This window comes from Narcine bancroftii, chromosome 10 (assembly GCF_036971445.1).
Source record: "Narcine bancroftii isolate sNarBan1 chromosome 10, sNarBan1.hap1, whole genome shotgun sequence".
Classification (NCBI taxonomy): Eukaryota; Metazoa; Chordata; class Chondrichthyes; order Torpediniformes; family Narcinidae; genus Narcine; species Narcine bancroftii.
Genome location: NC_091478.1, coordinates 85,751,728 through 85,773,620, shown reverse-complemented (window position 1 = coordinate 85,773,620; position 21,893 = coordinate 85,751,728). Strand labels below are relative to the sequence as shown.

Below are 21,893 nucleotides of genomic sequence, written 5' to 3'. Positions count from 1 at the left end.
ACCAGAGCCCTATAACCTCCATCAGAGGTTTCAGAAACCATTTTTGTATGCGAGAGGGTTGACTTGTGGGGATGTAGTATAATTTGTAAGCGCAATCAATGCTTTGGACACCATTCATTGTTGTCATGTCAGCAGGCCCCAACATTGATAATGACTGATGCAGATTAAGGTGCACTTGGCTGCATTCAAGAAGGAGGAAATGAGGGTTTGGAATAAATATGTTCTCACGATATTCCAATCCCCACTGGGTCAAAACAGGGGAATAAATGAAAGAAATGAAAAAAACAGAAGCATATGTCAGAAATCAAGAGCGTGATAGTGTAGAAAGTCAACAGCAGTGTAGAAAAATCAAGGATGTAATTAAACAAGAAAATGAGTAAGACAAAAAAATTTTAAAAAAACATTGAGAAGTAAACTTAAGGAAAACTCTTAATGTTTTGTAAACACATGAAAGACAAGGGGATAAAAAGGAATGTATGGGGTCTACAGCAGACCAATATGATAACCTGTAGTGTGAGACACAGGTCAACCTAAAAAAAAGTCTGTCGATCTTCACAAACGAGGGATATAATAGAATGTTATAATTAAGGAGGAAGGAGGAAATATTAAAATAATAAAGAGGCAGAGAAGAAGTATTCAGGGCTTTGGCAATGTAAAATGAGGTAAACCCCCCCCCCCCCCACCCACCGCCTCAAGTCTCAATAAAATGTATTGCAGATTGTCAAGAAAAGCCGGAAAATAGCAGAGTACATTTTTTCAATCTTATTTTAGGTGGACTGGAAAGCACTAATATGTTTTACCATCAATTAAAATAAAACATAGCAAGCGTTACAGTGGATCTGAGTTACAATAAATCATCATTTAGAAAAGAATTGATTGAGTCATTTAAGGATACATTATGGGAGAGTCATGACAGACTGTCTTGAATGATTTCTTCTGAGAAGATAACCATGGGAAGTTGATGGATCAGGGGGTTTGATGTCATACACATAAACCTTTGAAAGACACGTGACAATATCCTGCAATGAAGATTGGCCAAAGAAGTAAGTCGATAAGATTCAAGAAGAGTGGTAAATTGTATCAAAAATTGCTTTAGTGGGAGAAAATAAAAAAGTAATAATCATAAAGATTCTCTGTAATGGAAGGGTTGTGCATATTTAATTTGGAGATGTAGCACAGTTACAGGCCCTTCTGGCCCACAGCCAAATACAACCATGTGACCTATTTACTTTGTATAGTTTTGGAATGTGGGAGGATACCAGAGCACTCAGGGAGAATGTACAAACTCCTTATAGACAGTGCTGGATTCGAACCCAAGTCAGTGGTGCTGTGCATGTGGTAACCGCTCCACCAACCATGCTGCTTGATTTTTCAAATGTACTTCAATTTCCTGGATGTAAAAAAAACACATGTCCATGATGACAGACCTACTTGATTGCAGAAGATTGGAAAAATAGAAGGCATATGGAATACTTACACTGTTATAAGCTAAAGTACTGAATGTACAAGGTACAAAAACTGATTGAGAAATGGAAGGATGCATTTCCCTTTGCAGAGAAATTAATCATGATGGGACACATTTATTTAGTAAAATTAATGGGGAGCTAAGGATATATGTTCCTTTCCCAAGAGTAGCAGAGGTCCTAAACTCAATGACTGAAGGTGTTAAGAGGCAAAAATCTCATCACAATTAAAAAGGATCTGGCTGATCAACTGATGTGACATACTTTACAAATACACTGAAGGGGACCTGGGAAGTGAGATTAGTCTCAGTGTTGTGTTTTTGGGTGGTGAAATCACAATGTAATCACCACTGTCCCGTCAATTACTGGTTTACAATTCACACTCCAATACTTGATGCTTTTTACAAAGTCAGAAGGCATGTAATCACAGCAAAGAGAATGATGGAGCCCAGCTCGGAATTTGCAGTGGGGATTTGGGCAGAGTTTTCTCACCCTTTTCAACAGAAAATAATTGGCTGCCTCCATCAATAGAACTAATCACAAAAAAAGCGAATGACAAACAATGTCTCAGCTTTATTGAGCTAGTCTCAGCATCCACCAACTTACTGAAGCTTGCATATTGGTGGCTCAGCAGCCAGTATACTTCCCTCTGGCTCAAAAGGGTGTATATGGAAGTCCCACCCGAGACTACGCAGAAAAATCTTGGTTGGCTATCCAGTGCAGTAGTAGTGGAGTACAGCATTGCCTGAAGCTGAAATAAATAATTACATTAAAGGCCTATCTTTATTCTCAAGTGGACATGAAAGATTCCATGATGCTATTCCGAAGAGAAGGCAAGCTATTCACCAATATCCTCACAATAAAAATTGAAGGATACAAAGGAAATTCAGCTGGAATATCAAGGAATTTTTAAATACTTTTTCTTAAGTGTTGTTGAACAGAAATCCAGAATTTGGAAATATTTTTCTGGATGAAATGACAATTCACATAATCCCATGAAAAACTCACATGGGTTGTAAACTCAATGCCTAATGTTTTGATTTTTAACTGCAATAAGAGGAGATAATAAATGCCAAAGCTATCAGGTTGTTGACTACATTAGAGAAAGTGTAGTGTAGTTTTCCAATATCATTGTATTAACTTATTACTGTTCATCACAGTAAATTCCAGGCAGCCGTTTCCTACACTTCTTTAATAATGTTTGTAGGACTATTAGGTTGCGGAAGAAATTAATTTCCAGAAGTTGTGAGTGAAGTAATGTGGATATTAGGAAAGATACTCCAATGTGACTACATGTATTTATTATACGATTTATGTTACGTGGACAGTGAAGCCAAAGAAGTCCTCAAGTTAAAATTACATTGTATTGAGGCAAAAAGAATTACTTGACAATGACACATTAAATACAACATAAAATAATTTTTTTATTAATTTTACTGCAAGATAAAATGTAGTTGAGATAGCAAAAGCTCATTTTAAAGGTCTAATGAACAAGTTATGTTAAGAAAAGACAATTATCGAAACACATGCCGAGAATATATGACAACTCTTAAGAGCCTGATGTCCAAGTGTTTCTCTTTGAAACATTAATCATGTTGACTTGCCTGTCTTATACAGAAGAAAATATATACTAAATAAATAAATTATGTATGTATGCAGCAATTTTACCACTGGTCCACTAGTTTTAAAGCACAATGAAAAAATGTGAATACCTTCTGCTAAAAATGATCTTAATTTGCTCAACAACATTTAGAAACATCTTAACTGAAATAATGATTTGCTCTGTACATTTATGCATTGGTATTTTTCCTAAAGAAGCTAAAATGCTCGAAAACACTTATGTTTCTTAGATGCACCTAATTTGCAATGATGAATTGAGTGCACACTTCAGTGATCATAACTGCAGCTGAGACCTATTATATTTAATGATCGAGACATTTTTTTCTGAAAACACCCAGGCATATATTGTTCTGATAAAATAGAGAAGGCACTTGTGTTTTTAAGAGTAAGAGAGGAAAAAACAGCAGAAAGCTATTGTTCTGACTTAGATCTTAATTCACCCTTCTCATGTTTTGGGCCTAACTAAAAATAATCAGAATAAAATTATTGGATAACCTGAAAATTCTTTCGCATGTGACTATATTCAACCAAATTTGAGAAAGACAACTTAATGCTAAGACATAACTTTCCATATCTTTAAATCCTGACTGACGAAGTGTGTGAGTGGTTATGGAGATTTTTTTTTTCTGCAAGTAAGAACTCTAATTTGCAACTTGCGAAAACATTTTGAAAAATTGAATTATTTAATTTCATGTAGGGGCTGGTTCAGGAATGTGCTGTTATGACATAACATTCCATAATTAATGTTGATAAAGGATGTAAACAATTATGTGGACTTTGTGGTCTCCACCTGTCTGTCTCCACGTCACTCAGCTGAATGTTTGTCAGCCTGGAAAGGACAATTTTCAATTGTGAATAAATTGTAAATGCTTGCATTAATGTAAAGGTTAGAGAGGGTTGTAAACTCAACAGTGTTATTATGTGCTCTTCACTCCATTAAGGACATCTTCAAGAGGCAATGTCTCAAGAAAGCAACCTCTATCATTAAGGACACTCACCATCCAGGCCATGCCCTTTTCTCACAGGAAGGAGCCTGAAGATGAATACCCAACGATACAAAAACAGCTTCTTCTCCTCCATGATCAAATTTCTGAACGGACAATGAACAATACCTCACTTTTTATCTTCTTTTGCACTAATTATTTATTTTTAAATTGTATATTTACAGAAAATGTAATTTATAGCATTTTTGCACCTCTAATGAACAATGCTGCTGTCACAAAACTAATTTCATGACACATGTTCATGACAATAAACCTGATTCGGATTCTAATGTAGATGATGAAAATGGGTTACAAATATTGGCACCTGTGTCCAAATAAAGCCATTCAGCTCAACTATACCAATGACCACCCAGCAAGGCCACACAAGCAGTCCAGCTCTCAACACGAAACCTCTCCTCTGACCTTTCTTCTTTTTTGGGCATCTTACATTCTGCATTTCCTATTTAAAATCTGCATCCTCTGCAAGCCAAATGCAAATGATTCTGACAAAGGCTTTCTCATGGCCTTCCTCCCTATCCACTGAAACACACAAATTCTCATTCTTGTGATTTTAACCCCCATCTCATCACATTGAGCTCTATATACTCTGAGCTGACTGCCCACTTGTAAGTCATTAATTTCCATTCCCATGTGAATTTGGTATCTCATAGAAACATAAATACGATAATGGCCGGTCATACAATTTCAGTATCCTGTTCCTGCTTGTTCTCCATACCCCTTTGATTCCTTTAGCCAATAGGGCCATGTCCAACTCCCGTTTGAATCTATCTCATTAAATGGCCTTAAAACCTTTCTGTGGGAATGTGTTCCACAAGTTCACAACTAAATGGCTGACCCCTCATCCTTTGACCGTGATACCTTGTTCTGGAAAAAAAAACCATTTACTTTCATGGTTCTCCCAACAAATGTGGCTTTGCAATCATGGATAATCTCATCTCTGATTATTTTAATGTGTAGCCTATCCTGGTACTTCAGTTGGTCCATAGGGGAAATCTCCAGCATTCAAATCTGAACAACACATTGAGACTTCCACTCCACAACACTTCTGCTTTGAATCAGTGGACTGGACCATATTTAAGGATTCATCTTCAAACTTTAATGAATATGTCACAGCTGTCATCAACCTCATCAGGACCTGTGTGGATGAGTGTGTGCCCATTAGTACATATCATGAGTGCTCCAACCAAAAGCCATGGATGAATCAAAGGAAGCGCAACCAGCTGAGGACTGGATTGATGGTGTTTAAGACCAGTGATCCAGATTTCTATAGGAAGACCAGGTGCGACCTAAAGAAGGCCATCTTAACAGCAAAGAAGCAATTCTGAGTGAAGTTAGAACCAGATCAGACACATGCCTATGAAAGGCAAAACCTTACATCATAAATGACTGTGATGTTTCACTCCTCGATGGGCAGAACACCTTTTATACTTGCTTTGAAAGGGAGAATTCAACTGTATCAGCGAGAATCCTTGCAGAAGCTGGTGACCCTTTGATATCTGTTTCAGAGGCCAATTTCAGAACTTCTTTCAAGAGGATGAACCTTTGGAAGGCATCAGACCCCAATGGCATACCTGGCAGGGCATTGAAAATCTGTGCTAACCAACTCACTGGAGTATTCAAGGACATATTCAATCTGTCATTGCTGTACTTGGAGATTCCCACCAGCGTCAAAAGGGCAACAATCATCCAGGTGCCCAAGAAGAGCAGGGTGAACTGCCTCAATGATTATCGCCAAATAACACTCATATCTACTGTAATGAAATGCTTTGAGAAGTTGGCCATGGCCAGAATTAATTTGCACAGAAGCAAAGAGACCTCGACCCACAGCAATTTGCCTATCATCAGAATCATTCCAGTGTTAATGGGTCTCCACTCAGCCCTGGATCACCTGGACAACAGCAACAGGTACATCAGATGCTTTTCATCAATTATAGTTCAGCTTTCAATATCATCATCCCCTCAGTATTGGTCAGCAAGCTTCAAAACCTGGGCCTCCGTACCTCCCTTGACTTCCTCATTGAAAGACCACAGTCAGTGCAGATTGGAGATAACATCTCCTCCTCACTGATAATCACCACAGGCACACTCAAGAATATATGCTTAGACCACAACTCTACTCTCTCTACACCCATGATGACTGTGTGGCTAGGCCACACATTCAAATGCCATGTCCAAATTTGCCGACGACACCATGGTTTCCGACAGAATCACACATGAGGCAATGAGGAAGCGAACAGGAATGAGGGAGATCAGCTAGTTGAGTGGTGTCACGATAATAATCAGCAAAACTAAGGAATTAATTATGGCGTTTAGGAAGGAGAAGGCAGGAGAACAGAAACCAGTCCTCATCAAGGGATCCTGGGTGTCAACATCTCTGAAGATCTATTCTAGGGTCATCACATCGAGGCAATCATGAAGACACTCCAGTGGCTATATTTTGTTAGGAGTTTGAAGAGATTTGGTATGTCACCAAAGCCTCTTGCACATTTCTACAGGTGTATCACGAAGAGCATTCTGACTGTTTGCATCCTTGTCTGGTGTACACAGATCAAGAAAAGGCTTCAGAGGGTTGCACACTCAGACAGCAACATCATGAGCATTAATCTTCACTCCATTAAGGACATCTTTAAGAGATGGCGCCTCAAGAAAGCAGCTTCTATTATCAAGGACCCTCACCACCCAGACCATTCCCTTTTCTCATATCAGGAAGTAGATACAGGACCCTGAAGACACACACTCAACATTACAAAATCAGCTTCTTCTCCTCCACCATCAGATTTTTGATAGGAAAATGAACCTACCTCACTTTTTCTCCTTTTTTTGCACGTTATTTAAATATTTTTTCAAATCTTGTATTTATAGAATTGTAAATTATAGTGATTCGTGCCTTGTTCTGCACAATAAGGTAAAGGTGCCATTATTGTCACATGATACTGCATTCAGAATGCAACATATGACTTTTGTCTACCATAGGGCACGTTGTCCAGCGCCCCTCACAGAAACCTACAGCACCTGGTGTTCCGAGGCCGCCTCCCTCCAAGTGCTGACCAGCCTGCTTTGCTTCCGAGATCAGACCATTTCAGGCACATTCAGGCTTCAGTGCTGCTCCAATACAACAAATTTTGTGACACATTTCATGACAATAAAACCTGATTCTGTTGCAAAATGTCTGTTCAAGCACATCTTCACTACCACTATTCAAGTCTGAAGCTCCATTTCTCTCATCCATCCACTTTTTTGGCTCTCTCAGGACCAAGGGATGCGTACCTGAATTGATTTATCTTTGCATTGCCAGTTTTGGTTTCAGCCATAATAAAATGCATTTGATCCCTGTTCTTGTTTGCTCAAACAGCCCATTATTCCAGGATTATTGCAATTTTTTTTTTATTGATGCTTGCTTACATCTCTCTTTTCTTTCACTCTCACTTACAACTAGCAAAGTGAAGAGATTTCTTTATCGCTAAAACCAAGACAATCTTATCAGCTGCCTGTGTTTTTTTTCCTTTCCTTAGCCTATTGGTAAAGAGTCCTGAGGTTTGATCTTCGACAATTTTCTACCTTTGCTCTTGCACATCATGCCCTTTCAGAACTCGTTCTCCAAGAGACACACCCTCTGTCTCTCTAAGTAGACAAAGAATTGCTGGAGGAACGTTTTGGTAGAAATGGTTGGTCAATAAAAATATAAGGGAGGAAAACAGCTGTGGGAGGTGCCCTTAGATGGAGGTGGAGAGAATGGAGAAACAGGTAGAGACAGAAAATATTTGGAATGAGGCGGGGGAAAGAAATGTGAGATAGAGAGAGAGAAAAAAACTAAGTACAGGGTTAAGTGAACTAAGTACAGGATTGTTGACTTGAGGAAAGGAAAACCAAGTGAACGATCCAGTGATCATTGGGGGGAGGGGGGGATCAGAAGTGGAGAGGGTGAGCAAATTTAAGTTCTTTGAAGTCACCATCTCAGAGGATCTTTCCTGGATCCAACAACTAATAGCAACTGAAGAAAGCATGTCAGCACCTCTACTTACTCAGGAGTTTGTGGAGGTTTGGTATGACAACAGAAACCCTACAGAATTTTGAGGTGTAAAGTGTGCTGTTCGGCTGCGTCATGGTCTGGTATGGGGACACCTATTCTCCTGAGTGGAAAGTCTTGCAAAAGGTAGTGAACACAGCCCAGGACACCACAGCCAAAACCCTACCCACCATTGAGAACATCTACAGGAAATGCTGCCATCGGAAAGCAGCAGTAAATAATCAAGATTTCATACCACTCAATACACACTCTGTTCTCGCTGCTACCATCAGCAAAGAGGTCTAGGTGTCGCAAGACTCGCACCACCAGGTTCAGGAACAGTTGCTACCCTGCTACCATTAGACTCCTCAATGACAAACTCAATCAGAGACTAATTTAACAGCTCTTACTTTTGCACTTTATTGATATTTTACTTCTCTGTATTGCATAGTTTGTTTACATTTCTTTATTTGTTTACAAGTATAGGCTGTGTACAGATTTTTTGCAATGCCGTTGTGTACAGGTTTTTTTGCACTACTACGAAATGGTAATTCTGCCTCGCCCGCAGGAAAAAGAATCTCAGGGTTGTATGTGATGTCATGTATGTACTCTGACAATAAATCTGAATCTGAAACAATGGAATGAGATATGGAAGGGTGACCTAAAAATAGAAAAATCAACATTCAGGTTTAAAGCTATCTAGGAGAAATATGGTATGTTTCTGTTCAGCCTCACTCTGACAATGAATGAAGCCCTGGACAGACATTGTAGGAAGGGTGAGGGAGGGAGGGTTTTAAAATGGTTGGCTACAGGAAGATCAAGTTTACACCCATAAATTGAGTGCAAGTGTCTGGCGAAGCAGTCACCCAATCTGCTTTTGTTCTCAATGACATAAGAGGCCATACCAAGAATAGGCGATAAGGTTGGACATTGAGAAAGCTCTGCCTCATCCGGAAGGTCTGTTTGTGACCCTAGATGGAGGTGAGGGAGGAGATGCAAGAACAGGTTTTGTATTTTCTGCAGTACAATTATATTATAGGGGGTTACAGCTCAAGATTCCAGCATCTGGAGGATTTGTGCTTCTCTTTTAACCCCATTCCCATTAAGCTGCTGACCATCCAGCCACCTTTGCTGGTTCCATGCCATTACATTGTCTTTAGACAATAGACAATAGGAGCTGGAGTAGGCCCTTCGAGCCAGCACCACCATTTTACAGATCATGGCTGATCACTACCATTAGTACCCCTTTCCAGCCTTATCCCCATAACCCTTAACTCCTTTGCCCACTAGAGTCTTATCTAACTCAAAGTATTTCTAAAAAATAATCCCAATCACTCCTCTTTTACAAATAGTCACCCAATCCTCAATTTCCACTTTCTTTTTCGATGTCCTTGAACATGATATAGCCTCACAAATTTGCAGCCATCCCAGAGGTTCATTTTAAAGTTTCTCCATTTTTACTTTTGTCAGTCACCCAGGAAACCCCATGACACTCCTGATGAAGGCAAATCCTGTCTTTTTTTTCCCCCTCCCTTCAACTGGTCTGGAGCCTTTGACATGGGGACCACATCATTCTCCTCTTCACTGTCTGTGTTGGGTGGGCCTGGAGTCAGATATCTTATCAGTCTTATGCATCTAGTCATACTTACTCATTCAAGACCACTTTTCTTGATGCTCCAGCACAGTATCCTCGAAAAAATCTGTGCTTGGCTTCTTCTATTTCTAATGTACTTGCTGTTTGTTGGCAACATTACCCATAAACACGGGATCAGTCTCCAGATAATAGTGAGCAACATCCAATTGTACCTCATCATGTTTTTTAACCCCCCCCCACCCCCCACATTGTCCCTGAATAGTCTGGCTGCTTGAACAGCGATGTATACCAACTAAGTGTTCATATGCCCAAAGCCAGTGATGAACTGTTAGATTACCTTGCCACTGACTTCATCCCTCATCTGAGCACCCAGAAATGGGCTTAACCCAGCTGTGGCTTAATCAATGATTGGTTTTAAAGATAAAAGGCAAGTCACACATTTATAACAATGTTTTTTTAATTAAACAATGTCAAATACTGAATTAAGGGAAGTGAAATGAAAGCTAACTTTTTCATACTCTTTTTCCAGCTACATTCTCTGCACCCTCTTCTCATTGGGAAGAAGATTCACATCCGAGATGATGTGTCACCACATTCAAGCGCAATTTCTTTCCCTCCATTATCCAACTCCTAAATGAACCTCACGCTTGTAAAATTTTGCTCTGTACCAACTGATCCTTCATTCTAACGGCACTTTACACTATGCACTTGCCGTACTCTGTATGGGATGTCTAGCTGGTCTGCTCACAGAACAAACTTTCTCACTGAACCTGAGTGTTTGAACTTGAGCCACCATGTTTGCCTTTTTAACTTAACGTTTTCTTTTATGTGTCAATTGATTTGCCAGTTCTCATTGCTAAATGGGCTATGATCTGCCATACTTCCACATTACAAGGCTGAAGACATCACCATAGAATAATTTGCTAATTTAAAGGCACTTTTATAGATGCATATTGCAATTTAGATTAAATTTTAAATTAAATTTAGACATACAGCACATTAACAGGTTATTGCGGCCCACGAACCTGTGTCACCAAGTACACCCAATTGACCTACCACGCCAGGTACATGAGAGGAAACCTATACAGACACGAGGAGAACATATAAACTCCTTACAGACAGAGATAAATTGAAATCCCTAGTCCTAAGCACTGGCACTGTAACAGCATTGGGCTAATCATTACATTAATCATGTCGTCCTATTATTGAAAGGTAAGTTATTGTTTATCTCTCAACTGCAACAGCATTAAATCAGTAGGATAAATTAGTGGGCTGATTATGGGTGGCTATCTCCCCAAGACTGGATGAGATCAATCCCAAAATGCTATGGGAAACAAAGGATGAGTTTGCTGCAACTCAGACAAGATATTTTCATCTTTATTAGCCACAGGCGAGGTATCAGAAGACATTACTGATATTCTTCTTTGGAAAGGGCAGCAGGGATGAGCCAGTCATCCTTACATTAGTGGTAGGTAAATTCCTTGACAAAATCCTGAAGGGCATTTGGAAAAGCAGGGACTAATTAGAGATCGTCAATATTGCTTTGTGCAGGCCACTGAATATTTTTGTATTTTTATATTCTGACTTCACTGGTTAAACTGCATGCAAGTTCTTTGTGCATACCTAATTTCATTTTATTTTTTTAATTTAGAGAATCAACATGGTAACAGTCCTTTCTGGCCCACGAGCCCACTCTCCAATGCACTGTTGTGACCAATTAAATGAATAACCCCTTATGTCTTTGGATGGTTCGAGGAAAATGGAGGACACAGAGAAAACCTCCGCAGATCACAGGGAGAACAAACTAATTCCTTACAGATAGCGGTGGATTCAAACCAGAGTCACTGAAGATGTAATAATGCTGGGCTGACCACAATACTAACCTTGCTACCTCAAATTAGTTACTATACTATAGAAAGCAGAAATTGTTGAGGAAATACACCAAGATGCATTAAAGTGAGGTGGGGTGGGGAGGGGGGGGGGGGGGAGGAGTTTAAGAGAGAGACAGGGGAAAGTTTCTTTTTTATACAGAGAGCAGTGAGTGCCTAGAATGTATTGTCAGGGGTGATGGCAGAGGATGGTACAAATAGGGCCATTTAAAAGACTCTTACACCAGGCACAGGATGCAAGTAAAATAGATGGTTATGAGTGTGAGGTAGGGAATGTTTAGATTGTTGAGTAGGTTTCTATAGGTTGGCTCAACATTCTAGCTGAAGAGCCTGTATGTTCTCTGTTCTGCCTGGAGTGGAGGACTTAGTTATGGAGAGAGATTGGATAGAGAGGCTTGTTTTCTCTGAAGTGAAGGGGACTAAGGGATAACCTAATAGAAATATAAAAAATTATGAGAGACATAGATGGGGCAGAAAATCAAATTCTTTTTCCCCATGGTACAGGTCTCAAAAACAATGGTTTTAGGTTTATGGTGATAGAAAGGAATTTTAGAAAGAGATCTGAGGGATTTTTTTTTCTCACCTGGAACACCCCGCTGGAGGAGGTGATGGACACAGGACATTCAAGAAGCTTTCTTGGCAGACACTTAAATAGGCAAGCCATGGAAGGATACGGTCCAAATGTGGGCAAATTGGATTAATGTACCACAGCAAAAAGGTTGGCAGAAATGCCATGGGCTGAGGATCCCACTTCTGCCCTGTATGACTGAATTCTCTGTAAATTAGAAAAACAAGAGAGCTGCTAATTTTGATAATGCTATTCATTAGGAGCTCAGAGTTTGGAGAGAGAAAACAGGTGCAAATCAGCCAGCAAACTGATGCTTTAAGGGGAAGCGTTTGGTTGAATGCAATTTCCCCTCATTAATGCATTAGGGATTGTAAACCAGAAACAAAGCAGGACTCACTGGTGATAATAATTGATAGAAATTACTAATATATGCAGTCATCCTAGTGGATGATGCTTCATATTTCAAACAATCAGAGGATGTGGTTGCGTGTGAGGAAAGAGCTCAGAAAACAATCATTGCTAGCTTACACAGTGGAAAGCAATCTCTTCACACCCTTCCTTAACCTCTCCCTTGCCTTGTCAGAATATATGGTTAACCTTTGGTTTTGGATGTTTTACAATCAAAGATGGGTGACACTAAAGCTGCAATTGTTCAACACCATTGTACTCAGACATTCTCAGTACCAAATTCTCTGGCCACTGTCTCTGGTTAGAATAGATGGTTTACAAACAATGGTCCCCAAGGTGGCAAAACGTGATATTGTCAACCATCTTCAAGCATGTTGTTGTGTGACTCAGTGCACCTCTCAGTCTCTATTCATTCAATTGGCCCACCTGGAGACAATGAGGGCAGAGGAAATATTGTTCCACTTAGACTGGCTGATGGCACTTCAGATGTCCAAAAATATATGTGAAGCTGAATACAATGATATCAACAGGTCTTCCAAACCAATCATTTTTTAATTCATCAGCACCTAACCTGCAGAAAAATCTAGCAAGATCATTCTCACAAAGCAAGTGAGACACTCAAATGCAAGTAATTTGATTAGAGGGGATGTATGCCACCCTGCTATTTTAATTGTCAAGAGAATTTCCAAATTCTAAATCATTTCCTTTATTCAACCTCTCATGACTGACATTCTTGTCCATTTTATTTGGATACAACAACAGTGCAAGAAAGAGAAACAGCCCCACTCAATAGTTTATTAACAGCAAACTGCAAATGGGCTTATCAGAAGGCAGGCAATATGGGCTGTTTCATGAAGGGGGTGTAGGGGTCAGGGAAAATCAATGAAACAAGCCTCAGAAAGTGTTACTAGATTGCAACTGACTCAATCAGGAGCTATTTTCAAACATTATCCTACACTCTGCCTGTGGCTCTAAATTTGAGCTTCTTCGCCCAATACATTCTTGCAGTGACAAGATCTGATCTTGGCCTCATTCATTGTCAGAGTGTGGCCAAATGTAAATATGAAAAACACTTATTAGGACAGCTTTAAACCTAAAAGCATGAAAACTGATTCTATTTAAATTTTAGGTAGTCTCTACCCACTTCTGATTCCACTGTTACCATCTCTTCTCTCTCTAACTTTTCTTTCCCCATCCTCTTCCTCAGAATTTCACCTTCAACAGTGTCTTCACCTCTCTCATCTTCTGTTCTGTTCTCTATCAATTCTGTACACCTTCCCAACTTCTTTCCTCCTTTACCTATGTAATTTCACTTATTCTATCTTAGTCTCGATAAAGGTTTCACACCCGAAACATTGACTATCTATATTTATCCATGGATGCTGCCTGGCCTGCTGAGTTCCTCCAGCAATTCTTCAAGAATCTAGCATCTAATTTTTGTGTTCCTTGACACTTTCAGGTAGTCTGTGGAATTACCTTCAGTGAAAAAAAATTGAACCACTTCTATTTTTTCTAAAATGAATTTATGTGCTGAACAACCCAAGAGGTACATACTTAGCAAAAGCAATTTCTTTCACTTTTGACAATTGTACAAATTAATTTATCAGTGAATGAAATTTCTATACTTATGAATATCTCGCAATGAAGAATTAAAGTATCTAGCAAAAAAAATCTCTTGAGTTGCAGCAACCAATGCTTATAACCAGTTGTTTCAATAACTTCTGAAAAAAATGATAAAAGGCTCTGGCTTTCAAAATTAGCCTGTGAGGAAATTTGTGCCTTCAAAGATAACATCAAAGGCTGATGCATGTTTTAATTGGCCACAAAGGCAGACAATGATCTGTGTGAATAAGACTCTCTTTTATTTCCATTGCATGAGGAAGACATTTTCCATCTATCATTGATTTTTAATGTAACAAAAAAGTTTGAATTAACATAACATAACATAACAATTACAGCACGGAAACAGGCCATTAGGCCCTTCTAGTCCGCACCGAACCAAACACCCCTTTCTAGTCCCACCTCCCTGCACAATGCCCATAACCCTCCATCTTCTTCTCATCCATATACCTGTCCAACCTTTTCTTAAATAATACAATTGACTCCGCTGCCACTATTTCTCCCGGAAATTTAAAAAAAAATCTCCATGTTGTCCAATTTCAGTTGGAAGCACAGGAAAGATGAAGCCATAAATTTTATAGGGATTTTAGAAGCAATGCAATTCTCAACCTATTAGTAGGGAATATATGTGAGGTACAGGAGATCTGCAATCCGTAAAGACCAAAGAACACCAAATGGTCCATTTCCACAACAAACTTGTGAAAATGGACTAAACAATTAGCCTAACTTTACTGTCAATATGCAGCCAAATTTGAATGACTATTGTTAATACCTGTTCTCAAAATGTAAACCAAATTATTTTCCAACAACTCACTAAAATTAGATGATTGCTCGTTCCTTGATTGACGAATGTGAAAGAAATATTCTTACAATATTATGAGGTTCACTGCTGTGATATGATGAAGCATTTTGTAAATATGGCTCAGATTTCACTGGTAGATGCCAGCTGTTTCAAATGGCATTTACCTATTTAAATGGCAGCAAGTCCGAGACTTACCATTAGTTGGAGCTGTATGTTTTAATCACTGGTGCTGGAGTCTGGACTCCCCATTGCATTTTGCAGCACTGTCCAATCTTGCTGAGAATCTTCAACATTTATGCTGGTGAACTCAGCTGGCAGATCCCGCGCCAGATTATACCTGGCTCAGGGTAAGAAATCCTGTTGATTTTAATGGGAGTTGCAGGGAAGACAGGTAAGGTAATGATTGTATTTATCTGAAATGTTCAGTGATTTTAGTCCATTTTAGAATCGCTATTTTGATGTATTTTAATAGTCATTACATACTCCTGAAAGTTAGTAGTATTTAAACACATCTTTGATGGTTGTAAAAGATAAAGGTGAGGTCTAATGTTCAAGTAGACCTGTTGGGGAAATTTAGGGGTTTGAGTCTGTCCAAACTCCTCCCACCATTGATCTTCACTTCCCATGAGTCATCAAAATACTTTCTCTGTATAAAACCAGCTCATTTGGGAGTGCGATGACTAAAATTGACTGGCTCATGCCAGAGAAATCCAGGCTTATCTATCCTTATTTATTAAACTTACTTCTTTGAACGTATTACAGGCATTCCAAGCGACAAATAAGGTAGGCAAACTTCATAGTAACCCTTATGCTTGCATGGTTTGTGTAAACAATGACGAGTTTAACACAAAATAGGAAAACAACACTGAACAAACAACATAATAAATTTGTTTAACTAAATCTGCTTCAAATGATATGACTACTCTTGAGTATTCCCTCCTTATAGTTAATAATGTTAAGTGCACACAAGAGCTATGACAGAAAACTTTGAACTGGAATGAACTTAAATTGCGTCCAGAGCATTCAATGCCCCACTGACTGCACCCAATACTGTATCCTTGACCATGTCACATGATTTGCTCTTTCTCACCTGCATTTAAAGCAGATTTATAAAAAGCACCAGACATCAGCTAATTTCACAGATGACGACCTACAAACAAACAGTTACATCATGTCACATATACATCTCAATCAATCTTCTAATGCAAATCTTTGTAATATTTTAGTTCTTGTCTTGCTGAATACTAATCCCCCTTGCAGTGTGAGGTGTTCACGTAAGAACAGGATCCTCAATAATCAGGCTATCAGCAGGAAGCCAATGAACACAGAAGCGGAGAAAATCCTCTCGCCACTGATTGTTGAGGACCAGAACTTTAGCTATTGTTAGCAGCAGCTCATTAATCCACACCTGAAGCAGAAGAAACATGTTTCTTTTAAATTTAAAATGCTAAAACTCGTGCTTTAAGGTTCATTAAATAAGCCTTGTAATTTGCTGATTCCTGCCACTCATCAGCTAATTGAATTAGAGTATTGAGGAGCTCCACTGACAGAAAAAAATTATTTGTGCACTCAAGTCATGATTGGTCTTAGCCTGTTCATTTGATTAACAGTGTGCTATTACTATATTTATAAGAGGGTTAAGAAAAGACTGGAATTAATGCCACTAAATATTTTCAATATGAGGTATTCAAAATTACAAAATGCTGATGTGGGTATCCAAATTACATTTACCCTGCTTATCCTCCGGATCAGCCATACTTTCATTGAAAATTCACTATTGTAACATAATATGGGGACAACTGCAGCATTCTGTAATTTTGCTTTAAAATTTTACTTGCATTTAAAATAAATGGACACTACACCACAACATAAATTGAAAGGAAACACAAATTGAAAGGAAAAATTACCTAGGTTAATGGGAGATTTAATTTGCTGCAGATTGAAAAGACGTCAAGGCAGAATTCTGATTTTCAGCCATTTTATTAACAAGAATGGCTTACCAGGTTGAAATGCAAAAACGATGCTCTCAAAACATAAAATTTTAAAGGGAAATAGACCATAACACAATACCATGACATATTCACCATGGTCAAATTCTTATTTAGGATGGTTTCTAGAAAGGGATGGCAGGGAAGTGGCAAATTCTACCAAGATCCCATTCTCATAGTAACAGCGTTTGTAAAATATGATGAAGGCAGGAACAGGTGCAGGAAAAGGTGTAGTCCTCTACACAGCCTTTGTGCAGTCTTACATATGGCCTACAAATTAGGGAGAATCATGGAGATTTATTTTGGTATGAACCAACCCCTCAGGAGATAAAGATAATGAATCATCTGCTTGATTGAAAGTAAAAAGTATAGATCTCGAATTGTTTTTAATGTGAGTTTAGAGGATGTCCTTAGCTTTGTGTAAAATAGGCTAAGCAGCAAAGATTGAATACCTCACCATGAATCAGCCTGTTGGATCTGCCCTTCGGATTTTTCTCTTCATCTTAAAACTTGCTTCATTTCTAACATTTCCCCAGTTCTGCGAAATGTTACCAACAAGTAATAGTACGTCTCTTTGCAAATGCAACCTGACTTGCAAAATTTTTCCAGCCTTTCCCATTTTTATTTCAATCTTCCAGTATATGCCATATTTTGTCAGCTAGATTATAGGATTCCAGTAAAGCATCTTAAAAGTTTGGTGGACAGCCAACATTTTGGCGATACATAAAAGGCACATGAATATGTACTATGTTTACTTGGGTAGGTAATTGGCCACTGTAAATTCCCCCTGGTTTTTAAATAATCTGGGGAAGTTAAAGGAAATGTGGGAAAATAAAATAGGATTCGTATCAATGGATACTTGATGGGTGGCATGGACTCAGTAGGCTGAATTGCTTGCTTCTATTAGTGCCATCAAATGTTTAGCATTTAGGTCATATTATAAACTTTTATCCATCTGCAGGTGTCCCTAGACCTTCCAGATCGCCGTATACAACCCGAACCTTCAGCTCTGTCCATCAATTGTGCCTGTGCAGAAAAGAGTCTTTTTTTAAATAACAGAACTTCACTGTTCTGAATAGTGCAAACAGAGCGGCTAATCTTAGTAGCAAGGATGAACATACTGGAATTGTTCCAGTTATCAAAGCAAATGGGGTCACAGAAAATGTCGTCATTATACTGAGTCAACCTGCATCGATGCAAACTTCCATTTGATCACCACCAGGATAAATGGTATCACATATCAAAACGGACTGCTTTTTAAAGAGTTACTTCAAAATCTTTGAAATAAAGCATCTTCATTTTTAGTACTCTGGTGTTGTTTCTCATTCCCCTCCCATCACATCTTCACCCAAAACCTGTGTCTTCATTTATTTTTATCAACTCAGCTCATTAATAATACTTGCATTCCCCCAAGCACAGGTAAAATCGACAAAAATCCTTAAGGAGAAATGCACGAACTGCTGTGTATAAAAGAGTCAAGATATGCACCTTCTGCAAAGATAGAAAATGGAGATAAAGAGATTTGGAGGGTAGAGTTTTTAAAGTTGTACAAAACTCAGTAAAATGCAATCACACAAATATTAAATGATCCAAGTAGCAATGTAACAAGCGTGTTAACTCAAAGATTAAACACATCAATGTCTTACTATTCTCTTTCAAGCAATTTAAAGAATCCCAGTCAGCTTTGACATGGAACAATAACAAACAACTTATTTTCTGCCATGTCAATGTCATAGTAAAAAACAATGGATCATTCTGATTTCTCACTAATCAAATCCCCCACATTCTTAGACATACCTGAAGTTCCGTCTGAAAGAAGAATTTCTGCGGACATTGTGAACAGTCATAAATCTTATCTTCTTGCCCATGTACAGCGAAGATATGCTGTTGCAGTTTGCTTGCCTGCACGAAGACTGAAAACAATTGGAAGTGATCAGAAATCTGCTGCAGAAATTGGCTGCCATTCCCAGCTGTATGTCCATTATTACCACTATGAGCCAAATCCCCCCACAGACCTTGTGATATTTATCAATAAATCATTTTTTTTTGTTTCAGTAAATTTAATTCACTCTGTAGACAATATTAATAATTTAACATTTCAAGACTGGAGTTTCACTTATTTATAACATCTTGCATACTGGGGCCCCCTTTTAGACTGTGCGTGCTTTGGTTTATTGCTGCAATCTAGTGATATTGAATCATTATTAAATTATTCCAAATATATTATGAACTTGAATGCTGTCAGGCATTGAGTTTCAAATTCAGGAAGTATTGTTGCAGCTGTATAAAAGCTTAATCAGATCACATTTAGAGTACTTTGTGCAGCTCTGGTCACTGCATTACAGGAAGGATGTGGAGGCATTGAAGAGGATGCAAAAAAAAAAAGGTTCACTAGGATACCAGAATATGAACTCTGAAAGGTTGGACACACTTGTATTGCTTTCTCTGGCAATATCAGACATTGAGGGGGTGACCTGATAGAAGTATATAAAATTAAACGAGACATAAATGGGGTAAATAGAATATTTTCCTCAGCATGGAATTTTCAAAGACTTGAGGACATAGATTTGAGTCTTAAAGGAATTGTCAAAAGCAACTTTTATACACATATAGAGTGGTAGGTGCTGCCAAGTTTGTGGGGGGGGGGGGGGGGGTGGGTTGTGCGGTGGGAGAGTGGAAGCAGGTACGATAGTGACATTTAAGAGGCATTTAGATATGCACTTCAACATGAAACTGAGAGATAGAGACCATGTTCAGGCAGATGGGATTACTTTAATTTGGCATCATAGTCAGGATGGACATCGTCGACAGAAGGGTCTATGCTCTTTCCCATGTATATTAAGCAGTTTTTTGGGGAATAATAACTATTGGTCCACATTCCATGATGAATTATCAAAAGGAAACTTGGCCACCAACTCAAAAGATATTTTCATTATTCTTTTCCACGTGGTTTTAGTATTAACGTAAAGCAAAAGCTGCGAGAAAGCAAAGGAGGATCAATCCAACCGAAGAACATTGTTTATATCAATTGGTTGCTAGAAATTACTCAAGTGATCATAACTCCATATGGGGAACATTCCCACGCCCATAAATAACATCAGAGCATTTAATTTTTAATTTAGACATACTACACTGTCACAGGACCTTTCAGCTCATGAGCCTGTGCCACCCAAATAAACTCAATGGTATGTTTTTGAATTGAGCCTGATAACATGCACAGAAAATGTTCCAATTTCATGAAATATTGCGAATTTCATTTCTCTCTACAGGATTTTATCAATATAATTCAGTTGATGCATTATCCCAAGGCTGTATTGCCAATTTAATGCATCTCAGTAGACTGAATTTATGCCTGTATGGCATTGAGAAAATGAATTAGACATCAAACAACAGCATCACTTAACATCGAATAATATGTCAATGGTTTACTTTTCTGAAGTTGCAAACTTTATCTGTGTTCACAATGGTACAATGTCCAATTTCCAGTGAAGCACCAATCAATATATTTCTTGAAAATCCAAACACAGCTACAATAATACCAGGATTTTTTGTTTTGCATTTGCTATATTTCTCAAGTACAAGTGTCAAGTCAAGTAACACTATCAGTTAATTTGAAAACCATTATGAAACAGGAGAAATAATGTTGGAAAAGCTTCAAAAATTAACCAGAAAAAACTGAGCAGAAAGCAGCTGAAACTTATACTGAATCTGAAGTTACTGTTTCCAGATACAAGAAGTAGTATCTGAAATGAGAGAAGATGCTAAATTAGCTCACAACTTTTGTAGTCTTTTGGAGCACAGTTTGCATAAAACATAAAAAATAACAAAATTAAACATCAATTGAACCCCAACAGCGCCAATTTAAATCCACTAAGATGGAACAGCAAAATAGTCGGGGTGCCTCTATAGTCTTCAAAGGACACAGCTCTGGCCTGAAATCAGGAAAACCTAGAGTCAACCTGCTTGGAAGCTCCACAAAATAATGAAGAATTCAATAGTTCAAAGGGTTTTAATGTTTCCTTAAGTTAATATCTATCTTTGGGAACAGAAACAGATTTTGCTTACATTGGTAAAATATAAAAAAAGTTCAGGCAATCTAGGCCAAGCTGTATTACACAGAGTTCCACACAAGTTTTATTTTTGTTTGAAGTTGGGGAGAGGACTTGAAAATATGGCTCAGTGCAACTTCAGTCACACTGTGTAGTACTATAGATTGTCTGGGGTTTTACTCTTGACTAAAATCAAAGCCTCAAACATAATTTTATGGCTTGTAATTGTTAAAAGTTTTTCAGGTTAAGTCAGAGATGTGAGCTTGGAACATGAATGAGTCTGCCTCAGAGAAAAAAAGTAGTTTCTCCCTTCAATCAGTGAATTCCAAACTTATTCAATTAAATATTTATTTCTTGATTCCCTTCTGTTTTGACAAATTAACTTAACTCCATGCCTTTGGCCACTGACCCCTCTGCATACCATTGTTTTGGCCTTTAATAATTTTATACACTCAATTAAATCTCCCCTCCATTTCATTTGTTCCATGAAGACAACCCAGGCTGGACAGTCTCATGCCATAACAGGTCTTCTCCTGCTCTGGTCACAAATTCATTAATTCTGAAGTGAAATCCAAAAACTGCAGATGCTTGAATCTTGAGCAAACAACAAGCTACTGAAAGAGTTCAGCAGGTCAGGCAGCATCCATGAGGAGAAATGGTCAGTCATATGTCAATAAGAACACAAGAAATAGAAGCAGGAGTAGGCCAACTGGCCCAATTATGTCTGCTCTGCCATTTAATAAGATAGTGGGTGATCTGGCCGTGGACTCCGCTCCACCTGTCTGCCTTTTCCCCATAATCTTTAATTCCCCGACTATGCAAAAAACAATCAAAAGGAACCTTAAATAGTTATTAAATGAGGCAGCCTCTACTGTTTCCTTG

General features: G+C 38.5%; 1 protein-coding gene across 12 annotated transcripts in view; it reads right to left on the bottom strand.

Annotated features, from left to right (window-relative positions):
- Window positions 1–21,893, bottom strand: part of znf423 (zinc finger protein 423) — a 403,631-nt gene that overhangs the window by 22,600 nt on the left and 359,138 nt on the right. For all 12 annotated transcript variants that reach the window (XM_069901631.1, XM_069901632.1, XM_069901628.1 and 9 more), the window contains one exon: window positions 18,760–18,875. In XM_069901631.1, coding sequence (XP_069757732.1) covers window positions 18,760–18,875 — 116 coding nt within the window. The remainder of the gene's footprint in view (window positions 1–18,759; window positions 18,876–21,893) is intronic.